Source organism: Grus americana, chromosome 27, assembly GCF_028858705.1.
Source record: "Grus americana isolate bGruAme1 chromosome 27, bGruAme1.mat, whole genome shotgun sequence".
NCBI lineage: Eukaryota > Metazoa > Chordata > Aves > Gruiformes > Gruidae > Grus > Grus americana.
This window is the reverse complement of record NC_072878.1, coordinates 4,166,239-4,192,082: the sequence shown is the minus strand read 5'-3', so window position 1 is coordinate 4,192,082 and position 25,844 is coordinate 4,166,239. Positions and strand designations below refer to the sequence as shown.

General features: G+C 43.9%; 2 protein-coding genes and 2 non-coding genes across 7 annotated transcripts; all 4 read left to right on the top strand.

Annotated features, from left to right (window-relative positions):
- Nucleotides 1–2,824: 2,824 nt before the first annotated feature.
- LOC129197047 (medium-chain specific acyl-CoA dehydrogenase, mitochondrial-like) lies at nt 2,825–19,978 on the top strand. 4 transcript variants are annotated; one of them, XM_054805033.1, is made up of 12 exons: nt 2,825–2,977; nt 6,854–6,953; nt 7,763–7,860; nt 7,975–8,044; nt 10,410–10,510; nt 10,597–10,677; nt 11,460–11,590; nt 12,786–12,894; nt 13,751–13,891; nt 13,969–14,064; nt 14,759–15,007; nt 19,547–19,978. In XM_054805033.1, the coding sequence occupies exons 1-12, from the start codon at nt 2,954–2,956 to the stop codon at nt 19,547–19,549; spliced, it is 1,203 nt and encodes a 400-aa protein (XP_054661008.1). In that variant the 5' UTR covers nt 2,825–2,953; the 3' UTR covers nt 19,550–19,978. The 4 variants fall into 4 exon arrangements, with proteins under 4 accessions (XP_054661008.1, XP_054661006.1, XP_054661005.1 ...); XM_054805031.1 differs by having other exon boundaries at nt 18,689–19,978; XM_054805032.1 differs by having other exon boundaries at nt 2,871–2,977; nt 6,857–6,953; nt 18,689–19,978.
- Nucleotides 19,979–21,347: 1,369 nt separating this feature from the next.
- Nucleotides 21,348–25,563, top strand: LOC129196991 (uncharacterized). Its single transcript, XM_054804956.1, has 4 exons — nt 21,348–21,758; nt 22,192–22,316; nt 23,456–23,600; nt 24,676–25,563. Exons 1-4 carry the CDS (start codon nt 21,348–21,350, stop codon nt 24,679–24,681), a joined length of 687 nt encoding a protein of 228 aa, XP_054660931.1. The 3' UTR covers nt 24,682–25,563.
- On the top strand, nt 22,960–23,044 carry LOC129197081 (small nucleolar RNA SNORD45). The gene has a single exon (XR_008574262.1). It is a non-coding gene; the product is annotated as a small nucleolar RNA SNORD45 (small nucleolar RNA).
- Nucleotides 23,767–23,849, top strand: LOC129197077 (small nucleolar RNA SNORD45). Its single transcript, XR_008574258.1, has one exon. It is a non-coding gene; the product is annotated as a small nucleolar RNA SNORD45 (small nucleolar RNA).
- Nucleotides 25,564–25,844: the final 281 nt, after the last annotated feature.

Here is a 25,844-nt window from a genome sequence, read left to right as displayed (position 1 = left end):
ACCTTGCTATTGTTCATATCCCTCTTTTTCCAAATACTTAGCAGCATTGGGGATTTTTTACTGTAGCCCTTGAGGTGAATTGAACACATCTGTGCTTAAGGATATATATAAAATAATGAGCAATGCACGGGGCAGAGTCCTACCACCGCAAGCGATTCTGCAAGGAGTCTGCACAGACAGGGCAGGACCCAATTCCTCACCCGCATTGGGACCCAGGGGTCCATCCCCAGCCCTGCTCTGCTGCCCAGCGGGAGCCCCTGAGCTCCACTGCGTCCCAGGAGGGCTGCAAGACCTGGCTGCTTCTTATCTCACCTCCAAGGCACACTTCACCCTGGTGTTCCCTCTTCCAGCCGGTTTAACCCCTTCCACAGCTGGACCTTCTTGCCAGCCGTGCCAGGACACGCCTTGGTCTCAAATGACAGGAACTTGTTTACTTACCGAAGGGTTAGGGATCCTAAGCTTGAAGGCACATTGAAGTTATGTCTCAGTTGAGATCCCTGTCATATCTAAACCCCTTCCAGCAACTGGTGAAGATCCTTAGTGTATGGTATCCTTAGAGGTGTTTGTTCAGGCACCTGACTCAGTCAGCTGCAGTTGTTGATCACCCAGGAGAGCGTATATTACCTGTGCCATTACCTTTCCATACGGACACTGAACCCACCTATCTGCCTCTAGAATTGTGTTGTGGGTGTAATCCTAGTTAGTTTACTGACAGTAAAAGCCATGCTGCTAATCAAAAAAACCCAAAACTGTTAAAACCTTTACCAGTATAATGGGATTAATATATTTTTCTATATCACAGGGCTGTTGTGATGATAAATCAACTGAGGAATACTGAGATACAAGGTATGCAGAAACCATACAAATAAGAGATAAATAATACATGAATGGACTTGGAGCAAAAAAGAGGCCTGTAACGAAGGCCTACTTATATGTGATAAGAAACTATTCATTGCTACTTTAGGTAGAAGGCTAATGATTCTTAGAATGAGCACCTGCTACACATCATGAGAAAAAGGAGGAGCTACAAGACACTTCAAGGTCCTTAGGTATGTACTTTTCAGAAAGGGAGGACATTAATTGCCTCCAGCAGCATCCTTACCTTCCTGAGGCATATAGCAAACAATTACCAACATGGAAGTATTGAGAAACTAGGGGAAAGGTAATTTGGGCCAGGGTCCCCACGACCACTGACCCATAAGCCCCCTACCCAAATTATCCCACCTACTTAAAAGATAGAGGCGGAGAAAGGAACTGAGCATGCGTTCTAGTTTGCATACTAGGCGAAGAAATATGAACCAATTATTGTAACGGGGAGCATACCACTTTGTAATCTTTGTAACATTTGTGTATAAATATGACAAGAGAACCAGCGTTAGGGGTGCCTGATTAGAGGAACTATCCTCCTGACACCCAGCGCTGCAATAAAAGGAAATGCCTGCTTCTTAATGCTAAATCGGTGTTAAGGAGTTTTCTATTAATCCCGAATTTCGGTGACAGACTGACTACATGGCTCAGGACTGACTGCAGTGAGAAACATGACCTATGGAGCAGAACCCTATATAAAGTGACGCACAGAACGCAGGCTTGAGAGCTGATATTCAAAAGCCCCAAAGCTGTACAATCCTGTCTACTTGAGACTAGATTTAAAACTGGAAGAGCATGTGAAAATCTTCATGAAATATTTGAGTAAACATATTGTTACAAATTATCTTTTAGTCAACTACCCTTAAAGTACAGGGAGAAAAAAAAAATCCACTGATATTGGAGTGAAAAATCAGCAGTTGCTAGTCAGTAAACACCTGGGGTAATGCCAATACAAAACCTGTGCAAGATTACAATCAGCTTCTTTTAAATCTGCCGATACGTGTGCCAAAAATAACTCTTACACAGCTAGCAGCATACCGAAATGTTTCTGCTGCATTAAGTACAAAATCAATAGCTGTCAGCAACAAACCAAGCAATCAAGAATCAAACACACCAAGGCAACAACAGTGCTAAAAATAATTGGCACACCTTACTTTGTTACGCAAAATAAAACACCATCCAAAATCCAGCTTTCAGAAAACGGCTTTATACGTCAGTAATTCTGTTAAAAATTTCATACCAAAGAAGTTGTTCATAGAGAAATCAAAGTAGCTATTTTTCTTGAAAGTCTTAATAAAGCCTGAAATAACGCTGCTTTAATCCACCGATGGAATAATATTCAAAGAAGTGTATTTCGCCGCACCGCGGATAATTCGCAAGATCGATGCTTTTGCTTTAACGCACAGCCAGAACCGGGAGCATTCACAAGGGCATCTCACACCGCTGTCCACCCTGTCCACATCGCTATTGCGTCTCAAATGCAGAATGGCGTTAAAGCTCACATTTGTACTAAAAAATGAATTTTAAAAGCCTAGCCAAGCCAGTCGATTTTATTCTTTTGTGGCGACGAGCCCAGACATTACCAGAATGAGACCAGCTCCGGGCACATGCCGTGCAGGGGAATGAAAACTGTTTCGTGCAGAGAAGGGAAATACCCTGACGGGTAAAACCGGGCAGAGCTGGGCCCGAGACCCGGTCCCCGTCCCGGTGGGAACCCCAGAATTGGGTTGCTGATCCCGGGGCGGGGGATGCAGGAGAGCGGGCGGAGGGGCCTTCCTGCTGGCAGGGAGAAGCCACGGGCGGCTGGGCGCAGCCCCGGAGAGCTGGCAGGTGAAAAGCTGCGGAGCCCGCAGTAAACGAAAGGTATAAACTCCTCTTCAGCCGCGGGGGGCCGGCAGCCACCTTTACGGGGGAGAGACCACCCGGGCCGAGCCGGGCCGAGCCAGGCCAAGCACGGCGGGCAGGCCCAGGCCCCCCAGGCCGCCCCCGGAACCGCCTTCCCCCCCCCTCCGCTGCCCGCCCCGACCTGACCCGCCTGGCCGGGCACTGCCGGGAGCCTCCGCGGCCGCCGGGCACCCTCCCCAAGATGTCGGCGTTCAGAGCCAGCCGGGTGAGCGGCCGGGGGGGACGGGACGGGGAGCGCTGGAGGGCGAAGGGCCACAGGACTCGGGGCGAGCCCGGCTGCCGCCCGCCGTGGCTGCCGCAGGGAGATGGCGGGCCGTGCCGCAGCCGTCGCGTCAGGGCCGACCCGGGGGCTCTCGGGCCGGCCGCCAGGCCAGGAGGGGGCCCCTCCGGGCGCCCTGCTCCTCTTCACGGCCCCGTTGTCGCCTTTCCTGACGCCTACCTGGCTGCACCGTAGGTGGCGTTTTCTAATGTGTGGTCTATAAAAGTTGTTGACTGAAGTACTAATCGTTCTGTCAGGAATTAACAATGCTCCTTTTGGAGGAATAAGTTACCGAACCACCGATAACCTCCCAGGTTCCTGCTACGAAGGGCTCACAGCTCAGGCAGTACCGTGTTTACACTGGCCCTTTTCTGGCTCTCCCTGTTTCCAGAGGCGCCCCTGAATTAGGGGAAAGGTGAAGGGCACTGGGTCAGGGCTGCCGGGCGGCCATGTCCGTCCTCCCCTTGGGCAGCAGCCGTGCCCTCCCCTCGGGCAGCCGTGTCCGTCCTTCCCTTGGGCAGCAGCAGTGTCCCCCGGCAGGACATTGGCTGGATGGTTGCACTCAAAGAGTTGTGGTCGACAGCTCAATGTCCAAGTGGAGAACGGTGACGAGTGGCGTTCCTCAGGCGTCGGTACTGGGACCGGTACTGTTCAACACCTTTGTCGGCGACATGGACAATGGGATTGAGTGCACCCTCAGCAAGTTTGCCGACGACACCAAGCTGTGTGGTGTGGTTGACATGTTGGAGGGAAGGGATGCCATCCAGAGGGACCTTGACAGGCTGGAGAGGTGGGCCCGTGCGAACTGCATGAAGTTCAACAAGGCCAAGTGCAAGGTCCTGCACGTGGGTCGGCGCAATCCCAAGCACAGCTATAGGCTGGGCAAGGAATGGATTGAAAGCAGCCCCGAGGAGAAGGACTTGGGGGTATTGATTGATGGGAAGTTCAACATGAGCCAGCAGTGTGCGCTTGCAGCCCAGAAAGCCAACCGTGTCCTGGGCTGCATCAAAAGAGGCGTGACCAGCAGGTCGAGGGAGGTGATCCTGCCCCTCTACTCCACTCTTGTGAGACCCCACCTGCAGTACTGCCTCCAGCTCTGGGGGCCCCAGTACAGGAGAGACATTGAGCTGTTGGAGCAAGTCCAGAGGAGGGCCACGAAGCTGATCAGAGGGCTGGAGCACCTCTCCTGTGAGGACAGGCTGAGAGAGTTGGGGCTGTTCAGTCTGGAGAAAAGGTGGCTCTGGGGAGATCTAATTGTGGCTTACCAGTACCTGAAGGGGCCTACAGGAAAGATGGTGAGGGACTGTTTATCAGGGAGTGTAGTGACAGGACAAGGGGTAATGGGTTTAAGCTGAAGGAGTGTTGATTTAGATTAGATGTTAGAAAGAAACTCTTTACTGTTAGAGTGGTGAGGCCCTGGAACAGGTTGCCCAGAGAGGTTGTGGAGGCCCCATCCCTGGAAGTGTTCAAGGCCAGGTTGGATGAGATTTTGGGCAATGTGGTCTAGTGGAGGGTGTCTGTGTTGGGTTTTGTGTGGCAAGGTTTTGGTAGCGGTGGGGGTCTACAGGGGTGGCTTCTGTGAGAAGCTGCCAGAAGCTTCCTCTGTGTCTGATAGAGCCAATGCCAGCCGGCTCCAAGATGGACCTGCCCCTGGCCTAGGCCAAGCCAATCAGCGCCTCTGTGATAACATATTTAAGAAGGAAAACAAAACAGTTGAAAAAAGCTTTTGCAACTGGAGACAGGAGTGAGAAGATGTAAGAAACTCTGCAGACACCAAGGTCAGTGAGGAAGGAGGGGCAGGAGGTGCTCCAGGCACCGGAGCAGAGATCCCCCTGCAGCCCATGTTGAAGACCATGGTGAAGCAGGCTGTCCCCCTGCAGCCCATGGAGGAAGGATGAGGGGGTGTAGAGAGTCCACCTGCAGCCCGTGGAGGACCCCACACCAGAGCAGGTGGAGGCACCTGAAGGAGGCTGTGGACCGTGGGAAGCCCACGCTGGAGCAAGCTCCTGGCCGGACCGGTAGACCCGTGGAGAGAGGAGCCCACGCCAGGGCAGGTTTGCTGGCAGGACTTGTGACCCCGTGGGGGACCCCACGCTGGAGCAGTCTGCTCCTGAAGGTCTGCACCCTGTGGGAGAGACCACGCTGGAGCAGTTCGTGAAGGACTGTAGCCCGTGGGAGAGACTCCATGTTGGAGCAGGGGAACGATGAGAGGAGTCCTCCCCCTGAGGAGGAAAAAGCGGCAGAGACAATGTGTGCTGAACTGACCGTAACCCCCATTCCCTGTCCCCCTTGTGCCGCTGAGGGGGGAGGAGGTTGAAGCCAGGAGTGAAGTTGAGCCCGGGAAGATGGGAGGGGTGGGTGGAGGTGTTTTAAGACTTGATTGTATTTTCTCATTGCTCTACTCTGGTTTGCCTAGTAATAAATTAGATGAATTTCCTCTCTACGTTCAGTCTGTTTTGCTCGTGATGGTAATTAGTGAGTGATCGCTCCCTGTCCTTATCTCGACCCAAGCCTTTTGTTAGACTTCTCCTCTCCCATCCCGCTGGGGGAGGGGTGAGTGAGCGGCCGTGTGGCACCCAGCTACCGGCTGGGCCTAAACCGCGACAGTGTCTCTGCCTGCAGCAGGGGGGTTGGAACTAGATGATCTTTAAGGTCCCTTCCAACCCAAACCATTCTATGATTCTATGACACAGCCACCTGCTCAAAGTGTCGCTGTGACAGCCAGCGGTCAGAGAAGACATCTCCCCCCGACGGCAGCAGGTCTCTCGCAGATCAAAGGCGATGCTTCAAGCACCAGGTGTTGGAGTTCAGCCCCACCAAGAAACGTGCCACTGCTGTGGTGATGTTTCTGATGGTGGCAGAGCTGGTGTAACCTTCCAAGGGAGGTGTGCAAGGAGTTGGGTTTGAGCACGGCTACCGGTGGCTTGTCACTGAATCTGATGTCCTACCAAGTCAAACAACAGGGGCCTGACAGAGCAGGCAGGTAGTCTCCCAAATTCTTACATGTTGTGAACTGCAGTCCTTTGTCACCCCTTTGTGCCACCTCCAGGTATGAACCCCCCTGACCAATTCATATTTCCATTCGTTGGGGGGAGTTTTGGGTTTTTTCAGAGTAACCTTTGGTGTTGACCTTGCACGCCGTTCTGGTACAGAAGCCATGATGGCCTTAAGTTCTGTAGCATAAATTTGACAGCTTCTTTCATATGGGGTATCACCTTTAGTGTTACTTTGAATTCAGGACTTTTTCTAGTTTAGACAAAACTTTTGGGTGGCAAAGCTATGTATGACTGGATCATCCTTAAAAAAAAAGTTATTACAATTACCTGGATTTTTCTCAACGTCATCATCTTCTTGTATGTTTCCAGATAAAATAAGGTATAAAACATTTGGGGAGGATTGAGTTCTTACTAGATGTTTGTTGGTATTGTTTAATCGTTTTGTTTTTCTGTATGATGGTGGTAGCACTTAGGTAAGAAAGCTTAGGCAAGAAGGTAAAATTTAGGTAAGAAAGCAACATACCATTTTGCAATGGCTTGTGGCTTACTCCAAACGAATAATGTATTGCATACTGTCATGAACTATTAATACACTCACTCAAGAATTCAGTATTTAGTGCTTCTATGCCTAGCAGTGGTCGTCTTGCATTTCTTCACCTTTTAACTTTATAGATGTTTTCAGTAATCTCTGAAAATACTTTTTTTCACTGTGTTGATACCTACTATTGCCTGTGTTCTTTATGCTTCGTTGTGCAGTTGTGCCGCCCATAGCTTTATGAGACTTGAGTTGCAAAGGTCTTACACCTCGTGTTCTTTTTTCCTTCAGCAGCTGCTCCGAACCATTGCAGGGCATGGATGGCGATCACATGCTAGTAAACCTGCTCAAAACGTACATATAAGCAAACCTGGAGCTGGCTTTAGCTTTGGTAAGTATTGCAGTTCTTGAAAGAAATTTAAGTTAATGACAGATTGCAGAGTTAGGAAAAAAACCCCAAACCAACTGTATTGCAGTTCAGTATGAATTTACAATGAAGGTGTTTATTCTGAAGATTTCTTTTCTTATTTTAAAAATTATTCAAAAACCAAATTTACTTTCTTCTCCAGGTCAGGAGAGCCAGATACGTGTCTGATATTTATGAGATTTTCTTCTTTTTTTAACTAGTGTCTGAACTTTTTTATTGCCAAAGATGCCTTAGCTTTGAATAATTATCTCACATTGGCTTTTAAAATGTTAAAATAACTGTATGTAGTCTTAGTTGAACTTTGTTATTAAGAAATTCATACTTGTCTTGGCATATTATATATGTAAAGGCAAATTTAGGGGTCAGCAGCTAGATGTTTGAAACTAAGTAGTCAAAATCATCAAATAATGAACATTTATCTGCCTCCATCTCCTCCATCATTTTATTAGCACAGCATGCTTCTCATTTCTTTTGGTAATACATTTTATCTTACCTGGTACTTCCTACTCCTTTTTCATTATTTTGTGGATAATTTTGTCAGAAGTAAGTGCATTGTAGGCAATCATTAGAGATCAGTGGAGGTTTTCTCTAGAGAGAAAGAGGAAGTTGATGAGCTGCTTTAGTTTCTGGAGAGGCCCAGGAAGGTGAGTCCTGTCAGTTTGAATTGTCCTGGAAGGAACTGAGACTTGGTTTTTTTCTCATAGTCTGACAACTGGCAAAATCAAAAAGAGTACAGAATTTGTGACCTTTTTTTTTTTTTTTTTTTTTTTTAGAACTTACTGATGAACAGAAAGAGTTTCAAGCTACTGCTCGTAAATTTGCTGTGGAGGAGATTATTCCCGTTGCTGCGCAATATGACAAAACTGGAGAGGTAAATCTACCATTCAGTAAGGGAAAAAATAGATTTTTATCTGAACCTGCGTAAAATTAAAAATGTTAACTGTGATGAGTCAGAACATGATTCTTTTCTCCCTGTGTATTTCAGTATCCTCTTCCGCTCATAAAACGAGCTTGGGAACTTGGTCTTATAAATTCACACATACCAGAAAGCTGTGGTAAGTAAACATTCTTTTAAATCTGTAAAATATAACAAAGAAAAGGCCTTAGATGAGATTTATATGTGTACCTATCAATTCTATATAAAATGAACAGTTCGTACTTGAAAACTCTAAATTTAATCAGTAGGCAGGTTGACACATAGAAGTGTTACTAGGGGTGGATGTAATCAGGCAACAAATTAGAGGGATCATGATTTAGCAATTTATGACCAGATTTTCTACCATGATTACAACTGCCTAATGTTCCCCTGGTACACTGTGTCAGTTGATGAGGCAGAGAAATTAAAAGGTCATATTTTGATCTAGTCTCTGACACAGGCTGGAGCAATTTAAGAGTTTATTACAGGACAGTTTTCCAGTTTAGATGATGTGTAGTATAGCAGTGCTTTGACAATGCTTAGGTATATGACTAACCATGGAAAAAAAAATGTTAAATTTTACATTTTCTTTTTTGCATTTATATTACCTGAAAAAGAACTTGGGCAAATGTGCATAGAAGACTCTATTTTTTTTAAAGACTCATCAGAGTGTATATCTTGTATCAAAAATTTAATTAACAAGGTTAGGGAACAGAGAGACAAAAGGAGCAATTGTGAGGATCACATTTATTCAGCCACAGAATCTAGGGAACTCAAGGCTGAAATAGCTGGACTATTGCGATGTGCAGTCACTTGGTTATTAAATTAAAACTTACAAGTGACAAATTTAACACCATTCCTTTACAAGGTCTCTAAGGGAGAGCTGTGACAATACATAACAGTAAGCCTGATATACTATGTAAATTAAGAGCAAGTAAGATGAAGTACAGATAGAGTGGACACACATAAACACGATGTGCTAGAGAAGGGTTTTCATAAAATGAAGTCATGGCACAAAAAATAATTGGAGTTCTCTGAAGTAGCTAATAAGTGTGTGAACAGTGGTTGGTTGGTATAAAATGCTTGAACTTTCAAAATGGATTTGAAAAACCATCAGGTTTCATAGTGGAAAAATCAGCAGCACAGTCTTGCTGGTGCTTGTGCTATTTGGGATATCTATAAATAATCTGGCAAAGGTTGTCAATAGTGAGGTCATAGAGTTTACTGATACACTAAGTTATTCAGTATAGAAAAGATGAGGCTGGTGTGAAGAGCTGTAGGAGAAGGTCGTGAAACTGGGTGACTGTTAATATGTTAATATGGCAGATGAAATTCAAAATAGGAAAAATGATGCACACATGAAAGGAAAGAAGCAATCCAAACTTCCCAGATAAAATGGTGTCTTCTGAGCAAGTTACTACCTCTGGGGGAAAAAAGAGATTTTGGGGGTTCTAATATATAGTTTTGTGAAGAAGTCAACATGATGCCTAGAAGTGGTCAAAACCATAACTTTAAGGTCAGAAATTAAGAAGGGAATGACCAAAAAAGCAGAGCCATTATTAAGCTGCTGCTTGAATCCAGACTGCACTTGCCTCTTTAATTCATTATGCAGTGAATGATCCTTCCATCTCAAAAGGGTGTTGTGGAAATCAAGGAGATTCCTAAAAAGATGACAAAGATGATAAAAGATAAAGAACAGCTTCTGCATGAGAAGCACCTAAAACTCCAGTGTCCTGGAGTGCGTGAAAAGGGATTCATAGCTCACTGTCCCCTTCACTACAACTGGAAGGCATCACATGAAGTCAGCAGACAGCAGGTTCAGAATAAATGAAATGACATGGTTCTACACTCAGTGCGTAGTTCATTTGTGAAACTCATTGCCCCGGATGATATCGATGCTAAAATTGTACGTAGGTTAAAAAAGAAACTGGGAAAATTCACAGAAGAAATGTCTGTCAAGGGTTAGCTAACAAAGATACCAAAGATACTTTTGGCTGAGGAAGTCACTTGAAAGGTGGGGAAAATATTTTGAGGAAGTATTGCTGCATTGTTAGTGTATTTTTATGTGCTTCTCAAAGTGTTGGCTTCTGTCAGAAACACGTTACTGGGTTGGTTTTCTGACTGATATGAACACTTCTTTTTTATTCATAAGTGCTATGATAGGTTAGGAGCCCTTGTGGCCCTTTCTCTGCTTCCTAAGAACTTTTAAGGAAATTCTCAGATAGAAAGTAGTCGAAAGATTCTAGTGGTACGTTCTCGCTATTTTGTGCAGCTTGTTCCACATAAAGCGCACAATCACCCTGGACCTGAGAAATGTCATTTCTAAGTCATCGGTTACTAATCTGACAAAACTTTATTTTAGAAGCTTGCATGGCAACGTCTAATCAAACACAGTGCACAATCAAATGTATGTGGGCGAATATGTTTTTGATACTTAATTTTTTGTAAATCACTACATGTTCCGCTTTAACCTCATTTTAGTCATTGAAATATTTCAACTGTAGGTGGTCTCGGCCTTGGCAGTTTTGAAGCATGCCTTATTACGGAAGAGTTAGCTTACGGATGTACGGGGGTTCAAACTGCCATTGAGGCAAACTCCCTAGGGGTAAGTTCTGTCATTTTTTACCTACTTTAAACTAGAATCTGTGCCCTTTAAAAAGACAGGTTAATGGTCTAAATATTTTCTTTCAGCAAATGCCAGTTATCATTGCAGGAAATGAACAGCAGCAGAAAAAATACTTGGGAAGAATGACAGAGGAACCAATGATGTGTGTAAGTATAACTTAGGAACATTGTAGAATGTTCCTAAATCATATTAATCAGTTCTGGTTTTTTGTTTAAAATACTGATATATACTCACAACTTAGCCTGTTTTGGTTTTTAGATAAACAGTGGCATTTACTGAAAGTCAAGGAATATTGAATTAGATGTATTCAATAAGCAAACAGAAGATAGCGCCTGGAAACCCATCCTGTGTCACTGAAAAATTAATACCTTTTAATTCACTTTCAAGAGGTGTAGGAGCTTAAGAAAAATGCAAGGTTTATATGAACACAGACACAACTCAGATGAGTGTTAAACTGCATTGACGAACCTTAAATATTATCTAAGCAGTACCTCTTACATAGAAAGAAGTAAAGATTCATGTGCAGTGCATTACAATTTGAACAACTAAGTGTCATAAAATGAAGAGCACGGTTACCATAAAATGTTACACTGCTCTTATTTTCAGATTTTAAAGATCCTCAGCTTTCATATCAGTTTGTGAAGCATAAGGAGGTGATGACTTGCTAAAAGTTACAGAATGGTGCTGTTTATCATTAAAAGACAGTTTTAAGTATTATTATGGATTTAGGAGGAAAATTAACCCTACGTGTTTAGATATTTGCTCAGACAGTTGTTGGGGGGTTTTTATGTAATATTTTGGGGGTTTCCATGCAGTTCACTTAAAACTTTTAAAGATCAGTTTGATGCACATAATTCTGCAATAATTTGTGGTTGCTTAAAAATAGAACTTTTATTCCTCAAGATTTTGCATTTCTGTTACATTTTAGGCTTACTGTGTAACAGAGCCTGGAGCAGGCTCTGATGTGGCTGGTATAAAAACAAAGGCTGAAAAGAAAGGAGATGAATATGTTATTAATGGTCAGAAGATGTGGATCACAAATGGTGGGAAAGCAAACTGGTGTGTTGACTTTTGACTCACACTACACTTTCTGTTATTCTGTTTTATACTGACACGTGTGTGTGTGCGCGCGTCCGTCCGTCCCCACGTTAGATACTTGTTTCTTTGAAGATCTGTTACACATCTGAATGTTCATGATGTTTCACCACACTGCACTACACTGTAATTGGTGACCACTTTATCAGGACAAGGCAGAAAGCAGTCTCAGTAACTGAGCGATGGCATGATGACTCCATTCAAGAATGCCTCTCAAATTTTGCTGCTATCAAACAAAATTTAATTCTGCTTTCTCTTCAGGGAAGGTCAGCAACAGTAAGAGTTAACTTGCAAAGTCCTCAAGAGGCTCATGTTTCAAGGGACCTTGCTTTGTGGGTTTGGTGACCAAGATGAGTTGCTTCTGATTCTGCTAGAAACATCTCTCACTTTTAGTGAAGACAGAAAAATTTCAGGATTGTGGTATTACATTTTATTTTCTTAAGGGAAGACATTTTCCAAGTGTCAAAAAAAATCCAGATTTTGCTGTGGTGTCTGTGGAACGTGCTTTACAATATAGACCTCTTTCATCATGTCTCACATATCATGCTCATCCCCAACACATAAATTCTTTTTAATTCAAAGGAAAAACTTTATACATTTATGTATAAAGTTGAATTTTCTCATTATTTATTTCCTTGTTCAAGGCAGAACCATCAAATATAATCCGCCAGCTACCTTTTGATGTTACTGAACACCATAAATGTGATTTACAATTGTTTATTTTCTAACAGAAAAAACTTGTTTACAGCTTATATTTAGAAGAATAAAATTAAGATATCTGATATCAAGAGGGTAACATAACATTTTGCATGCAATACTGTATTTCCTAAGCAATCATTTTTATGTGTGTGCTGGGAACACGTTTCTTTTGTCCCATTCGTGAAGCTGATTGTAATATTAAGACCCATAATACATGGAAAAGGTGGAGAACCTTTGCATGTTGATCTGAAGTAATTTTATTAAGTCTTGACTGCACTGACACTTCCTCTCCCTCACTCCCTCTCAGTGTATTTTTGGAAGGCCCAAGAAAAAAGGATTGTTAACTTATTGATAGTTTTATTATATGGTACAAACACACAAATATTTAACACTTTAGCTAGAAAAGCATGTGATTGTTAATTGTGAGGATAAACGGACTCCCCTCTTTGTTTTACACTAGGTATTTTTTGCTAGCTCGTACCGATCCAGATCCAAAAGCTCCTGCAAGCAAAGCCTTTACTGGATTCATTGTGGAAGCAAATAGCCCTGGAATCCAAATTGGAAGAAAGGTGAACAGTGTATCCCTCATCTGACAAGCCAGGAATTATTATTCGCTTCCAAACCAATAATGCAACAAATTGCCATTAAAGAAAAAAGACTGTTCAGCAACAGAACGTTTTCATGGCCTCGTGTACAATGATCTTTTAATTTTCACAGCATACAGAAACTATTAATGACATGTACTTAATAATTTTAGTAATTCAGATCAGGAATTATTCAGAATGGTATAAATTAATATCACGTTGTACAGCTGCAAAAGAATCTTTGAGAAGTGCCAATTAATGTGAAGTAGCATGCCTTGCAAGTGTAAGAAGCAAGGTGGACAACTTTAACCATAAACACACAGCATGCATTAATTTTAGCTACCCCTGCTCAGGGAATAGGCCTTGGAGACACTGGTGCTAGTTCTCTTTTGGGGTAAAAAAAAATTGAAAGAAAGAAAACAAAACAAAGTACTATTTTTAGTAGCAGGCGAAATTGGACATTGAACATTAGGAAAGGAATCGGAAAACTTGAAAATCTCATTTATTTTTTTGTTTGTTTGTAGTACAGCTGTACTTCTGCCTGCATTTTAGGTTCTTTACTTTTTCCTCTACCATCTCAAAGACAAATGAGTGATTACAGCTACAGAATTAATTCCACATATGGAGAAAGTAAACTGCCCAGCTTTGACAAATTAAGGGCGTGCTAGTCTGTAAATGCAAAACTAGTATTTGTTGCGTATATGGTGATTTTTAGATAAAACTGAAGTGTTTGAGCCGGGGGGGCTTTCTTTATGCTTTGATGCTTGGAGTAAAGAATGAAAATGTGTTGTACCTTGGAAGAATCCAATTTAGTTGCACCTCTGTAAACTTCCCTTTTCAGGAAATGAATATGGGTCAGCGCTGCTCTGATACAAGAGGTATTGTCTTTGAAGATGTGAGAGTTCCAAAAGAAAATGTACTAATAGCTGAGGGAGCTGGCTTTAAAATAGCAATGGGAGCTTTTGATAAGACCAGACCACCTGTAAGTATCAGAAATAAGTTACTTAAATCAGAAATTCCTATTTTATTTTTTTTCATTCTGTGCTATATTTAATTCAGGTAGCAGCTGGTGCTGTTGGGTTAGCAAAAAGAGCACTCGATGAAGCTACTAAATATGCTTTGGAGAGAAAAACCTTTGGGAAACCAATCGTTGAAGTAAGTTAAATATATAAAAATAAACGTATCAAAAAGCTATGTTTTCATACCAGATGCACTACTAGTGAATTTTCAAGGTTGTTCCTTGATATTTAGGATGTGTGTTTTATTATATCTCTGCCACTGCCTGGGTTTTCAAGTATATAGGTCAGTACTAAGTAAATCTAGCTATGCAGTAACTCCTGGATTCTTCAATAACTTATTGATGAAAACGGTAAAATCACAAAGAAAACTCCGCCCAAAGCCCTGAAACTCATGTACTGCCAGGACATACTTAAGTTCTTCAATTCCAATAAACAGGGATTTTCAGGGAAGGAAAAAATCTCCCTGAGGTACGTGAAACAAGACTCACGGTATTAATACTAGTAGAATACGCTGCCAATCACACTGGTTACCGTGCTTAAAGAAATATCAATAAACATCACACTAAATACAGATCTCATAAAAAGTAAAGCAAAACTTCATAATTCAATACTTAATCCCTGTGACTAAGTGGATTTTAGAATTAAAAACTCAAAAGTCTAATTCAACATACAGTTATGAAAGCCTGATTCAAATTCTGTAGAACGCCTAAAGTACAATTTCCTGAGTGTGTTGAATTCAGAAATTAAGAAATTAAGGCAACTACACTCTTCTTGGATGTTACAGAATTTTAAGCAGGCAGTGTTAACCTAGTTTATTTCATCACTTACAGCACCAAGCGGTGTCTTTCATGCTTGCTGAAATGGCAATGAAAGTGGAACTTGCTAGGATGGCTTACCAGAGAGCTGCGTGGGAAGTCGATGCTGGTCGCAGGAATACCTACTATGCTTCCATTGCGAAGGCATTCGCTGGTGATGTTGCAAACCAAGTAGCTACGGATGCAGTGCAGATTTTTGGTGGAAATGGATTTAATACTGAATATCCTGTAGAAAAATTAATGAGAGATGCTAAAATCTACCAGGTAAGTAAAAGAGAGAATGTGATCTTTATATTAATGCATACCTTTTATATAAAAGAACCTAATGGCTACTTATTTGAAATCATGATATACGCACATAAAAAAAGTTTTGAGGATGAGAGCAGTATTTCTTCTATTTAAAGAAAGGGCATTCAAATCAGGCAAATTCTTGCATACAAAACTCTTTCTTTGTATTAAATCAACAACTTAACCTACACAAGAGAAATAAATTTAGTGGTGTGATTTTGTTTTTCTGAAGTGGTAACTCTTTGAATTCTTGGACCCTTCATTTTGAAGCTTTTGAACTCAGAAAAACCCACTGTAGAAAACACTGATCAAAATACTAATGCTTGCTTTGGTGATGGAAATCCTCTGACCCTCTGTTTGTACCCTGGACTGGTGCCTGCCTCCATCTTCATGTTCCCCTCAGCCTGGTATGCAGTGTAAAGAACAGTTGTTGCTAATTACATCCTTTTACTTGTCATATCCAAAGTGGGTATACAGAACAAACAATTGGTAATGACTACATTTTATGTGCTTCCCACCTTCCTCTTAGTTTAGTCTAGAAGAGAACACTAAAGCAGCTGCTTCCTCTCTCCTCATAAGCCATGGTGGCAGTTTTTTTAGGTTGGTTTTCCTTTTTGTTTTCCAGTCTCTTCATCACTTCTCGCTGTGCTCTAAACCTTCTGTTTGAAACTTTGGTATCATAAGCTCGGCAGATTACTTCAGTTGAGGTCACCACCACTGAGTATTATGGATTAGTTATCTTGCATATGTTGCATTAACAGAAGCATGGCACAGCCTGAAATGATTAGCCTTTAAAAAAACCCCACCACAACAAAACATGCTCATATTTACTCATGTTTAGCCCATAGTCACCCATAATCCCCAGATCTTTTTCTGCAGTATTATTATTACCAAGAAATTATTCCATGTCATAACTCTTCTCTTAGCTATACTATGCTAGTTCTTTCTTCAGTAAGAATGATTTCATTACATTCAGGAAAACCAGTAATTTTTTATCTTTTCACCTCTTTCTGACATTAATAATGACTAGACAAAACACATCAAAATCAATGATATCAAGAAGTGCATGTGGACAATGATCTGTAATGTTAGTTATACTAACAGATACCATTCTTAAGATTCTAGATAGTTGAAATTTCTCTTACCTTTAATTTTAAAGTCAGGTGTATTCTCACTAGCCAAGAATTTTTTTCTTAAGGATAGAAAACTGTGGTTTTGGAATCTAAAGGTTCTTAGTACTAATTGCACTCCTGCAAGTGAGGAAACAAATGAGTAATTGAACTTTCTTATGATTGGGCTTTTTTCCTGTCAGGTTCCATATGTTTCTAGAGAAGAAGGGTGGGAGGGTTAGAAGTTTATTTGAAAGTTGAGACTGATTTTACAGGATCCCAGTTATTTAGATTTTCCATTACACTGATCTATCACGAATGAATGCCTAGGTAGACTTTTTTTTTCTTTATTGTTCAAATTAATCAGATTTAGTAATACACTTTTGGTGTTTTTCTGCTCCCCTTCATATCCAAAAGAATACAGGAAAGGCCTTTCTCTTTACAATTATTTTATCCATGTCTCTTGATTATACTTCACTATATTACTGCCCAATTCCAGATGGTATATGTTTTTGGCCGCCTTTCATGCACAGAAACTTTGTTTTCCACCTGTTCTTTTCTTCCACATATTTGATACTTCTCATTATGACACAATTCTGCTACTGGGTTTACTGGTAACATTCTTACATGTCCATGCTTTGCTCTGGGTTTGTGTCTGGCTACAAATCTAGGCTAATAGGATAGAAATTCTAGCTTAGTTTCTCAAATTCAGAAAACTTCTTTTCTTCAATTGTCAATGATTCTTGAAACCACCCCATTGGCTTAGAAACCAAAACCATTCTCGTGCTTACTTAAGAAGATTGTGGGTTTTGATGTCTTTACACTTGAGTTTCGTTTCTGTCTTCATCAGCAAGTAATTCAGTGCAGCAGATGGGAGGAGGGGCTGCGGAGGCCCCTGCATCTACTGTACGCAGTTTGGGTGGGCTAGGTTCACAGCAGGCCTGTCTGGACTGAACATCCCCACTGCACGTCCAGCTGTGGGCTTGGACCATTATGTCTTCGTTAGGGTTTGGAGGGTACTGGGTGTATGCAGAGGGGAGAGCTTCCAGTTCAGTTTACTCCAGAGGGCACCTAGTATTGACAAAGCAAAATCTGCTTGATGATCTGGATCCAGATGGGGCAAGCAGCATCAGTCAGAGAGTTCACTTTGAGGATGAACCATTTCCTCTGAACCAAAAACTGAATGTGACCACAGGTTATACCATCTTTATTTTTGTAAAGCTTTGTAAGGTTCTTGGGAAGATTATCCCTATTTTATGACTACAGAGAAGTGAATTTTCATGCCTTTGAGCAATTTGCCAAAGTAAGTTTTGACAGAACTGGGAGCTGAAACACTTCAACCCCTAAGCTAGGCTGCCCTCAAGTGACGTTGCACTGTACCCATGTGGCCTTCTTTATGCATTAGACCTACATATGTGTTTTGTTGTGTATCTCTGTGTGGTGGTTTACCCTTGGCTGGAAGCCAAGTGTCCACCAAGCCACTCTATCACTCCCCTCCTCAGCAAGGCAGGGAGGAGAGAAACTAAGATGGAAAACCAACCCCAAACTCGTGGGTCAAGATAAAGGCAGTTTAATGTAGCTAAAGCAAAAAGCCGCGCGCAGAAGCAAAGCAAAAAGCAAAAGATTATTCTCTACTTCCCATCAGCAGGCGATGTCCAGCCACTTCCTGGGAAGTAGGGCTTCAGTAAGCGTACCCCTTACTGCGGAAGACAAACATTGTAAATGGAATATCCCTTTGGTCAGTTTGGGTCAGCTGTCCTGGCTGTGTCCCCTCCCAAGATCTTGCCTACCCCCAGCCTGCTGCTGGGCAGGGGGGGAAAGAAATGTTGGAGAGACGGCCTTGATGTGTGCTGGCACTGCTCAGTCGTAGCCAAAACACTGGTGTGTTATCAACACTTTGCTAGCTACGAATACACAGCACAGCACCATGAGGGCTGCTGTGGGGAGACTTAACTCCATCTCAGCCAGACCCAATACAATCTGACTTTGCCAGCAAGCCAAAAAAAACCAGAGGGAAGATGCAGACTGTTTCTAGAGGAAAATGCAAGAATACATAGTTTAAAAAAAAAATAAAATACTGTGTTCAAGAGAGAAAGAGTTAAGGAGCAGTGGGAATAACTGGATAACTGCATGAAAGGGTACACTTGCTACAGCCTTGAAAGGCTAGTCAAAGAAAATACGACACTTTCAGCACAGGTCACTTCTTCCCCTCAACCCACTGTTTTATAACCTTCTTTGTAAAACCTAAAATATGTATTTTCTCCCCCATTTTCCCCATCCTTCCTCACTCTTAATTTCATGAGAACCTTACTGAGTTTTGATAAAAGCATCTGAGAGAACAAGCCTGTCTCTCAGTATCTCGTATAAGGATTTATTGCATTTAGCCCACTGTAGTTACTCGAGTTGCACTAGAATTTTTTTCAGTTTTTTCTTTCTACACATCCTAATCCACACTAGATAAGTGCTGTGAAGGTTTACAAGCGTAGAAAGACCTGCTAAAATGTTTTAAAAAATTATCAGTTAACATTATTGCAATTCTTCTTTTCAGATTTATGAGGGAACTGCTCAGATTCAAAGGATGATCATAGCTCGTGAACATGTTGGCAAATATAAGGCTTAAGGATATGTATCAAGCATATCTGGCTGCTGCTGTAGTGTTCTGTGCTCTCATAGAAGAGGATTTTCAGTGTGTTTCTCAATTAGAAAGACGTGGAAAAAACTCTTTTCCTTCAAATCTTTTTACTGTGTACATGATTAAGCACTATTCTGTACTCCCCATCCATTCTCTCACTTCATTCTTTCTGACTAACAAACTTGGTGTTTTCTAAACATTTCTGAATTCCAAAGTGATAGTTTGGCATCTTTCCCCACTCAATCTCTTTCACTGAAACCTTTGACTTTTGGTGGGAGAAAAATTTAAAATTTATATGATCAAAAAAGTGAATAAAACTCAGATATTTGTGTGTGTGTCTGTGAAGGCATTCAGCATGTAACAACAAATTGGATTTTAGGTGTTTCTGTATTGGTTATAGTGACACATTTGCACCCACTGTTTTAGCACTGGAGTTGGGTGGATATCAAATTAATAAATCTCAGGGAAATTTAAATAAGCTGTTCCGCTTCCTCAGCAATACCATTTTGCAGCACATGGTTTTTAGGTCACCACTTGCTAAAATAAATATGATAACACTGGCCTTTAGAAAACTTGCAACTTTTAAAAAAATGGAAAGTGAATACGTGCTGACTTCTGGACCTGTCAAAAACATACATTCTCTTAAATTACTACACAGGTGTTATTTTTCAAACGGTGGCTGCATTACTGATTGCACATTATCTCTATTTTATATGCATCCATGAGTCAGTATGAACAAAAACTAGTTTTTGTTTTCATTGGCCTTCTTTTCAGTGACTTCACCATCTTATTCACCTGAATTCAACAAAGACAGAAATTGTCATTCAATGTATTCATCTCTGTGCCTCAAAGAAACCTGTAATGTTTATGAAGAAAATACTTGTTTTCTTGTACCTTAAGTAAGACTTCTTCTTTATGGGTGAATGTTAAGTACAGCACTTGAGTAATACAGCTGAAATATGTGTTTCCATCACAGTGGGGAAAAAATAAATACGATAATTCAATTTTAAACATTTCCATTTTAACTGATCCCATGTGAAAGAACCTGTAGGAAACTGCCTTATTTTGAATTATAACAAATACAATAAGGGGCAACAAATGAGAACCTCGCAACACTATGTTTTTTCACTGTAAAATTAGAGGATCAAAATACTATTTCTGACAGGCATTGCTGCATTCTAATAAAAAAATACAAGTTTATAAGCAGAGAGGTGTGGTTCTTTTGTTCACTTTGCTTGTCACATCATTTAAATTGTAGCTCAGGGAAGTTGTCCAGTGTCTGAAGTATGTTACAGCCATACTGCAGTTCTCACTACACTACAGCCCACCGCAGCTGAACAGCCCTTGCAGCTCAGCAGCACTGAGGCCTGTGTTGCTGTTGTCTGCAAGAGTGTCTTGAGATGCTATCCAGCAGTAACACACTATCATCAGCTTCAGAGAGCATGGCGCCCTTTCACCGCTTACTCCCTAAGCAAGTAAACCTTCAATTAGGGTGATTCAAGTGAAAGTGTGTGGTTTTTCCACTAAGAATGTCTTACAGCATCACGTTTATTTCAAATCTAGTCTAAACCTTTCCATCAGTACATACACTTGACTACATTTGCAGCAAGAACAGCTGAGAAGGAAGAATTTCTGTGAGATTTTTTTTTTTTAATTGGGATAGGCCCTTCAGTGCTGGCAGAACATACCTTTCCCAGTACGTTTCCCAATCGCTCGGCACTGGTGAGGCTGCACCTGGAGTGCTGTGTCCAGTGCTGGGATCCCCATATCCAAGGCATGGACATCCTGGAGAGAGTCCAGGGGCAGGCCACGATGATGATGAATGGTCTGGAGCATGAGGCTGAGAGAGGTGGGACTGTCCAGCCTGTTGAAGGCTCAGGGGGATCTTATCAATGTGCATGAACACCTGGTGGGATGGAAGGAAGGGGAGGGAGCCAGGCACTCCTCAGTAGTGCCCACTGGCAGGGCAATGGGCACAAATGAAAACACATAAAATCCCACCTGAATACAAGAAAACAAACTTTTTTTTTTTTATTGTGAGGGTGTGTAAAAAAACTCGCACAGGTTGCCCAGATAGGTTGTGGAGTCTCCATCCTTGTAGACAGTCAAAACCCAACTAGACGTGGCCCTGCTGGAGCAGGGGGAGTTGACTAGATGATCTCCAGTGGTTCCTTCCCACCTGAACCCTTCTGTGAATTCACTTCAGGTACTCACCAAAACACCCTTGCTTCACCACAATCCCTCTGAACATAGTGCTGGATGGTGCGAATCCTGTCACCAGGTATGAAGTTTCCATTGCTTAATAAAGTGCTTAACAGCTGTGAACCACCATCATATTTACCTGTGGGAAGATCAATAACATGACATGCTAGACAAGTATTTGCTGTATTAAAAAAAACAAACCCAAACCCTCCAACACCCCCCATCAAAACTCCTCAAAAAACCCAACACCCCCATAACCCCTAAACCCCTCCCCCATACCCTCCAAAATATCGGGGGGGGGGGGGAAGACTTACTGTCAATTGCTCTATGCCAGCCAGCATTATACATATTTTTTTTATTGTATAGTCTTCAAATGGTGTTCCCGCCCGACACGGCTAGCGGCTGCCAGAGTCCAGCGTTGGCAATTCACAGCGCGCTCAGAGGAATCGGTTTTAAAGAGGGAGGAAAGGAGTTTATTTCCGCAGGGAAGAGCAGCTGCCCTCCCCCGCCCCGGGGCAGAGCACCGGGAACGACCTCTCCTCAGAGCCGCGCCGGTCGCCATGGACACCCCGCTTCCGGGCGGGACCTTCCCACCGCGGGGCGAACGCCTGACCGCCGCGTCCTGCCCGCCCCAGGCGCCGCCGCCTCAGTCCGCCAGCGCGGGTCAGGCGAACGGCGAGGCAGCTACAGCGGGGTCCTGCCGGGAGACCCATCTAGCTCCGCCCCGCGGCGGGACGCTCTTTCCGGCGCGGGCGGCGGCGGGGGCGGGTGCTGCTGCCGCATGGTGGGGGAAGGGCCCAGCTCGGGGCCGGTGCCTCGGCAGCTGGGGGCGGCGCGGGGGCTGCGGGCCCGGTCGCTCCAGATATAGCGGTGTGACGGACGCGACAGTGCGGCTGAGCTGGCCTAGGTCGAGGCTGGCGGCGGTGGGGGGATCGCGGGTCCCTGGGCGGGTTACGGTCTCCCGACGGTCGGGGCGGCCGCGGGGAGATGGTGGCTCACCTCAGCCTCGCTGGGCGCATCCCTTCGCGCACTTCCCTGGGCGGAGGGGGGGGCGGTCAGCCGGGCCGGGAAGGAAATGTGCCCCAGGGTCAGGACGGGCGGAGAAAGCTCCGAGTCCGAACGGGCAGTGACGGCTGCTGAGCTCCCCTAATGAACCCCGGGCACGGCAACCCCCACGGCTGACGCCAAAACTGACGTTTTGATGGTGTTTTTCACAGGTGACACCGCGGAAGGAGGCGATAAGAAACCCTGATGCCCCGAGCACGTTGCCATACTGGCGGCGTGTTTCTCCAGAAACTTCGCCTGGGACAAAGAAGGGTGACCGAGTGAGTGGCTTTTTCAGGTACTTATACGGCCCAATAGCTATTACTGTATATTATAAAATGCAATCACTTAGTAATTAAACATAAGTTTTTAGCTTTAATTATTATAATATATAATTACATACTTGCATAATGTTTATATAAACGATATAGTTATGCAGGATGTATCAATTATACCTGCATAATGTGTCTATGCTTTAGTGTCCTGTACAAAAGAAAAGAAGGGTTGTAGTAGCCAGTTCTTGTGTTGTCTTCCTCAAATTGCTTTTTTCCTGTAATAACTTGAAATGCTCGGAAGACGGGTCTAAGTTTTCTTTATTTATTTGGCCTGTACTCTTATCCTGAAGAGGGGGAAAAGAAAAGAAAAAAGGGACGCCAAACCAAGAAGAGAACGTTGCCTGAATCTTATTTTTTCACCAAGGCTATCTCCACCTGTTCTGTCTTTGATTTTCCTTCTCACGCAAACGGCGGTGAAAAACAATACGGAGAAAAAGGCTCCAGTGCTTGCCAACAGCGGCTTGGTTGTTCGCGTGATGTATCTCTCGTCCCATCTCGAGGAAGAAATCTGTTAGCGGTGTTACAAATGAAGTAGCATCCTGCTTTGGGCAGAAACTGTGCTGCATTTGAAAGCCTTGGGTAGGGCAGGCGGAGGTTGCCTTCTTGGGTCAGTGATGAGTGTTGGCATGTATTACCTGATGTAAAGCTGATGTCTGTCACCACTTTAGCTCTAGAATTATTCTGAGACCCAGGCAACTCCAGTTTCTTTCCACTGTATTTCTGAGCATTTCCCCCAGTATTTCTGAGGGTCCGCGGCTCTCCAGGGCAGTTCCCAACTACACGGCTGTCTGCAGGTTACGCTGGTTGAGGTTTTTTGGATGTATATCTGACTGCACAGCAGCTGAAAAGGAGTTGTTCGCTTTGATGCGCAGTCAACACACGGATGGCTGGAGTTGTAACGCGTGCTTTGTCAGTGAGCGAGGAAACTATCCGCGGGCTGGAAAAGGCAGCAGTGCCGAGGAACTGTGTGGTTAATCGCTCTTGTTGTTCAGCGTGAAACCTGGGCTTGAGTGTTTTGTCGCCTGTTGTCGAGGATGACTTGAATGTATTTTTCCTTGTCATTGAAGAGTATTTATTTCATTCCCTCCTCCCTGCGTTGTAGGAGTAAGAGCTCCAAGGTTCTCCCGGTGCGGTGCAACGCGACGCTGCGAAAGGATGCGATAAGAAACCCTGATGCCCCGAGCACGTTGCCGTACGGGCCGCGTGTTTCTCCCGGAGTTTCGCCCGGGACACGGAAAGGTGACCGAGTGAGTAAGGCCTTACGAAAGCACCGCCGTGCTTTTATTAAGAGCGACAACCCTCAGTGCCTTGTGGAGAGGTGGGGTTGGTTTGGTGCGTGCTCCCCAGCTGCTCCTCTCTTGCCCAGCAGTCCCCCGTGACGTGCAAAGGGGAGCCGCTCTGTTCGTTCCCCTGGGTCGGTGATGGGTGTTGGCATGTATTAGCTGAGCATAAACCTGAAGACTATCAGCTTAGCTCTAGAATTACTCTGAGACCTGGGAAGCGAACTTCTTGTTGCCCCTTTATCGGCAAGGAGGGTGCAGCTGTATTTGCACGTGGCTCCCGTGACGGGAGAACGTGCCGAATCTGGGCGCAGCACTGCTGCTTGGTTGCTCGGGTCGATCCCCACGGCAGCTAGCAGCACGGGTTTTATCGGCGTGGGTTACCAGACATCGCCCCCAACAGCAACTGGATTCCAGTTCCAGGAGGTGGAAAATGTCAATAACTGCTTGTGTCTGGAGGGGGGGGTGGGGAAAGCTGCAGTTACTTTTCGTGTCCCCGAAAGAGGGGGAGGCACTGTTGCCTGTGCTGCTTGTTGCTGTGCTGAAAACATGCAGGTTGTAAGTACTGCATCAAGAAGGTGATGCTCGCGGGTGACGTAGGCAGACAAGAGGAGAGATGCATATGAGAATTCCCTTTGTAGTGCCACCTCAGGTCGTGGCAGCTTTGGCACTCGACAGTAAGTTTCAGGGAACGTTAGTCCCGTTACTTTTGAGACTGGTCGCGGTGGCGATGTGAGTGTTAGTTTGGCTGCTAAGATAATGCCCGATGATCTGAAGTGAACTGGCGCTTTACTAGTAGCATGCGTGCAACTTGACATTGAGCTTGATGCTCCTGGACTAGAAAATGGGGGGGAAGGAAACGTAGTGCTGTAAGGTACCTACCGGCACAGGCGCCCGTACGTACGCAGGCATACGTACAGGCACGCATGGTGCGTGTGATACATATGAGCGGTTAGTACGTGTTGAGTGGTTAAAGGGATGGAAAACATTTAACTGAGGCATTTTCCTTGCTCTGTTTCGATGCTGTGCTTACCCGATTCAGAAGTAAAAATCATGCCCTGCTTCGGGGCGCAGTCTGTCGGGAGTACTTGAGGACGAGCGGCGTTTCCTGGGGGCAGACAGCGAGGGATCCCGTGGGACGACGGCTGCACCGACTGACGGCAGACGGAATTCTGGCGTTCATCAGATCACGCCAGCGCACGTGGTGCGGTAAGTGCCGGCACAGGTCGTGATCCTCATCTTGTGTCGACCCCCAGCACGTCCGGGTAAATGTGACAGGGTCGCTGTGGGAACAACCGCTTGCAATTCATGATCTTGAGGACTGCAGACTTAGGAACTGGGTGCAGTTGGATATGGATGGCAAGAACGGTTTTGGTACCTTATTCAACAATAATCTGATGGGCCCAACTTTAGGATTCATCTCCTGAAGAGAATTGTCAGATTTGGGAACATTGTGCTTTCAATGTTCCTTTACTGGTGGCTTTTTGTCTGCGTTTTTTGTGAATTTTGTAGCAGTCTCCCCGAAACATTGCTTAGGTACAGGTCGTAGCGGGATCTTGTCGATAACTGCTTGTGGATTTCATGAATTCTCCTCAAGCGGGGGGGTATGTTGAGGAGAAAGATGTGCCTGGCCAGGGGAGGAGGAAAGGTTTGGATTTCATAGATACTTATACACAGAGATGTGTATGACAGTCGATATTATGCTATATAGTCACATACTTGTGTGGTGTCTATAGAAAGGATATAGTTATGCAGAACGTATGAATTATACGCGTGTAGCGTGTCTACGCTTTAGTGTCTTGTAGAAAAGAAGGGTTGTAGTAGCCAGTTCTTGTGTTGTCTTCCTCAAATTGCTTTTTTCCTGTAATAGCTTGAAATGCTCGGAAGACGGGTCTAAGTTTTCTTTATTTATTTGGCCTGTACTCTTATCCTGAAGAGGGGGAAAAGAAAAGAAAAAAGGGACGCCAAACCAAGAAGAGAACGTTGCCTGAATCTTATTTTTTCACCAAGGCTATCTCCACCTGTTCTGTCTTTGATTTTCCTTCTCACGCAAACGGCGGTGAAAAACAATACGGAGAAAAAGGCTCCAGTGCTTGCCAACAGCGGCTTGGTTGTTCGCGTGATGTATCTCTCGTCCCATCTCGAGGAAGAAATCTGTTAGCGGTGTTACAAATGAAGTAGCATCCTGCTTTGGGCAGAAACTGTGCTGCG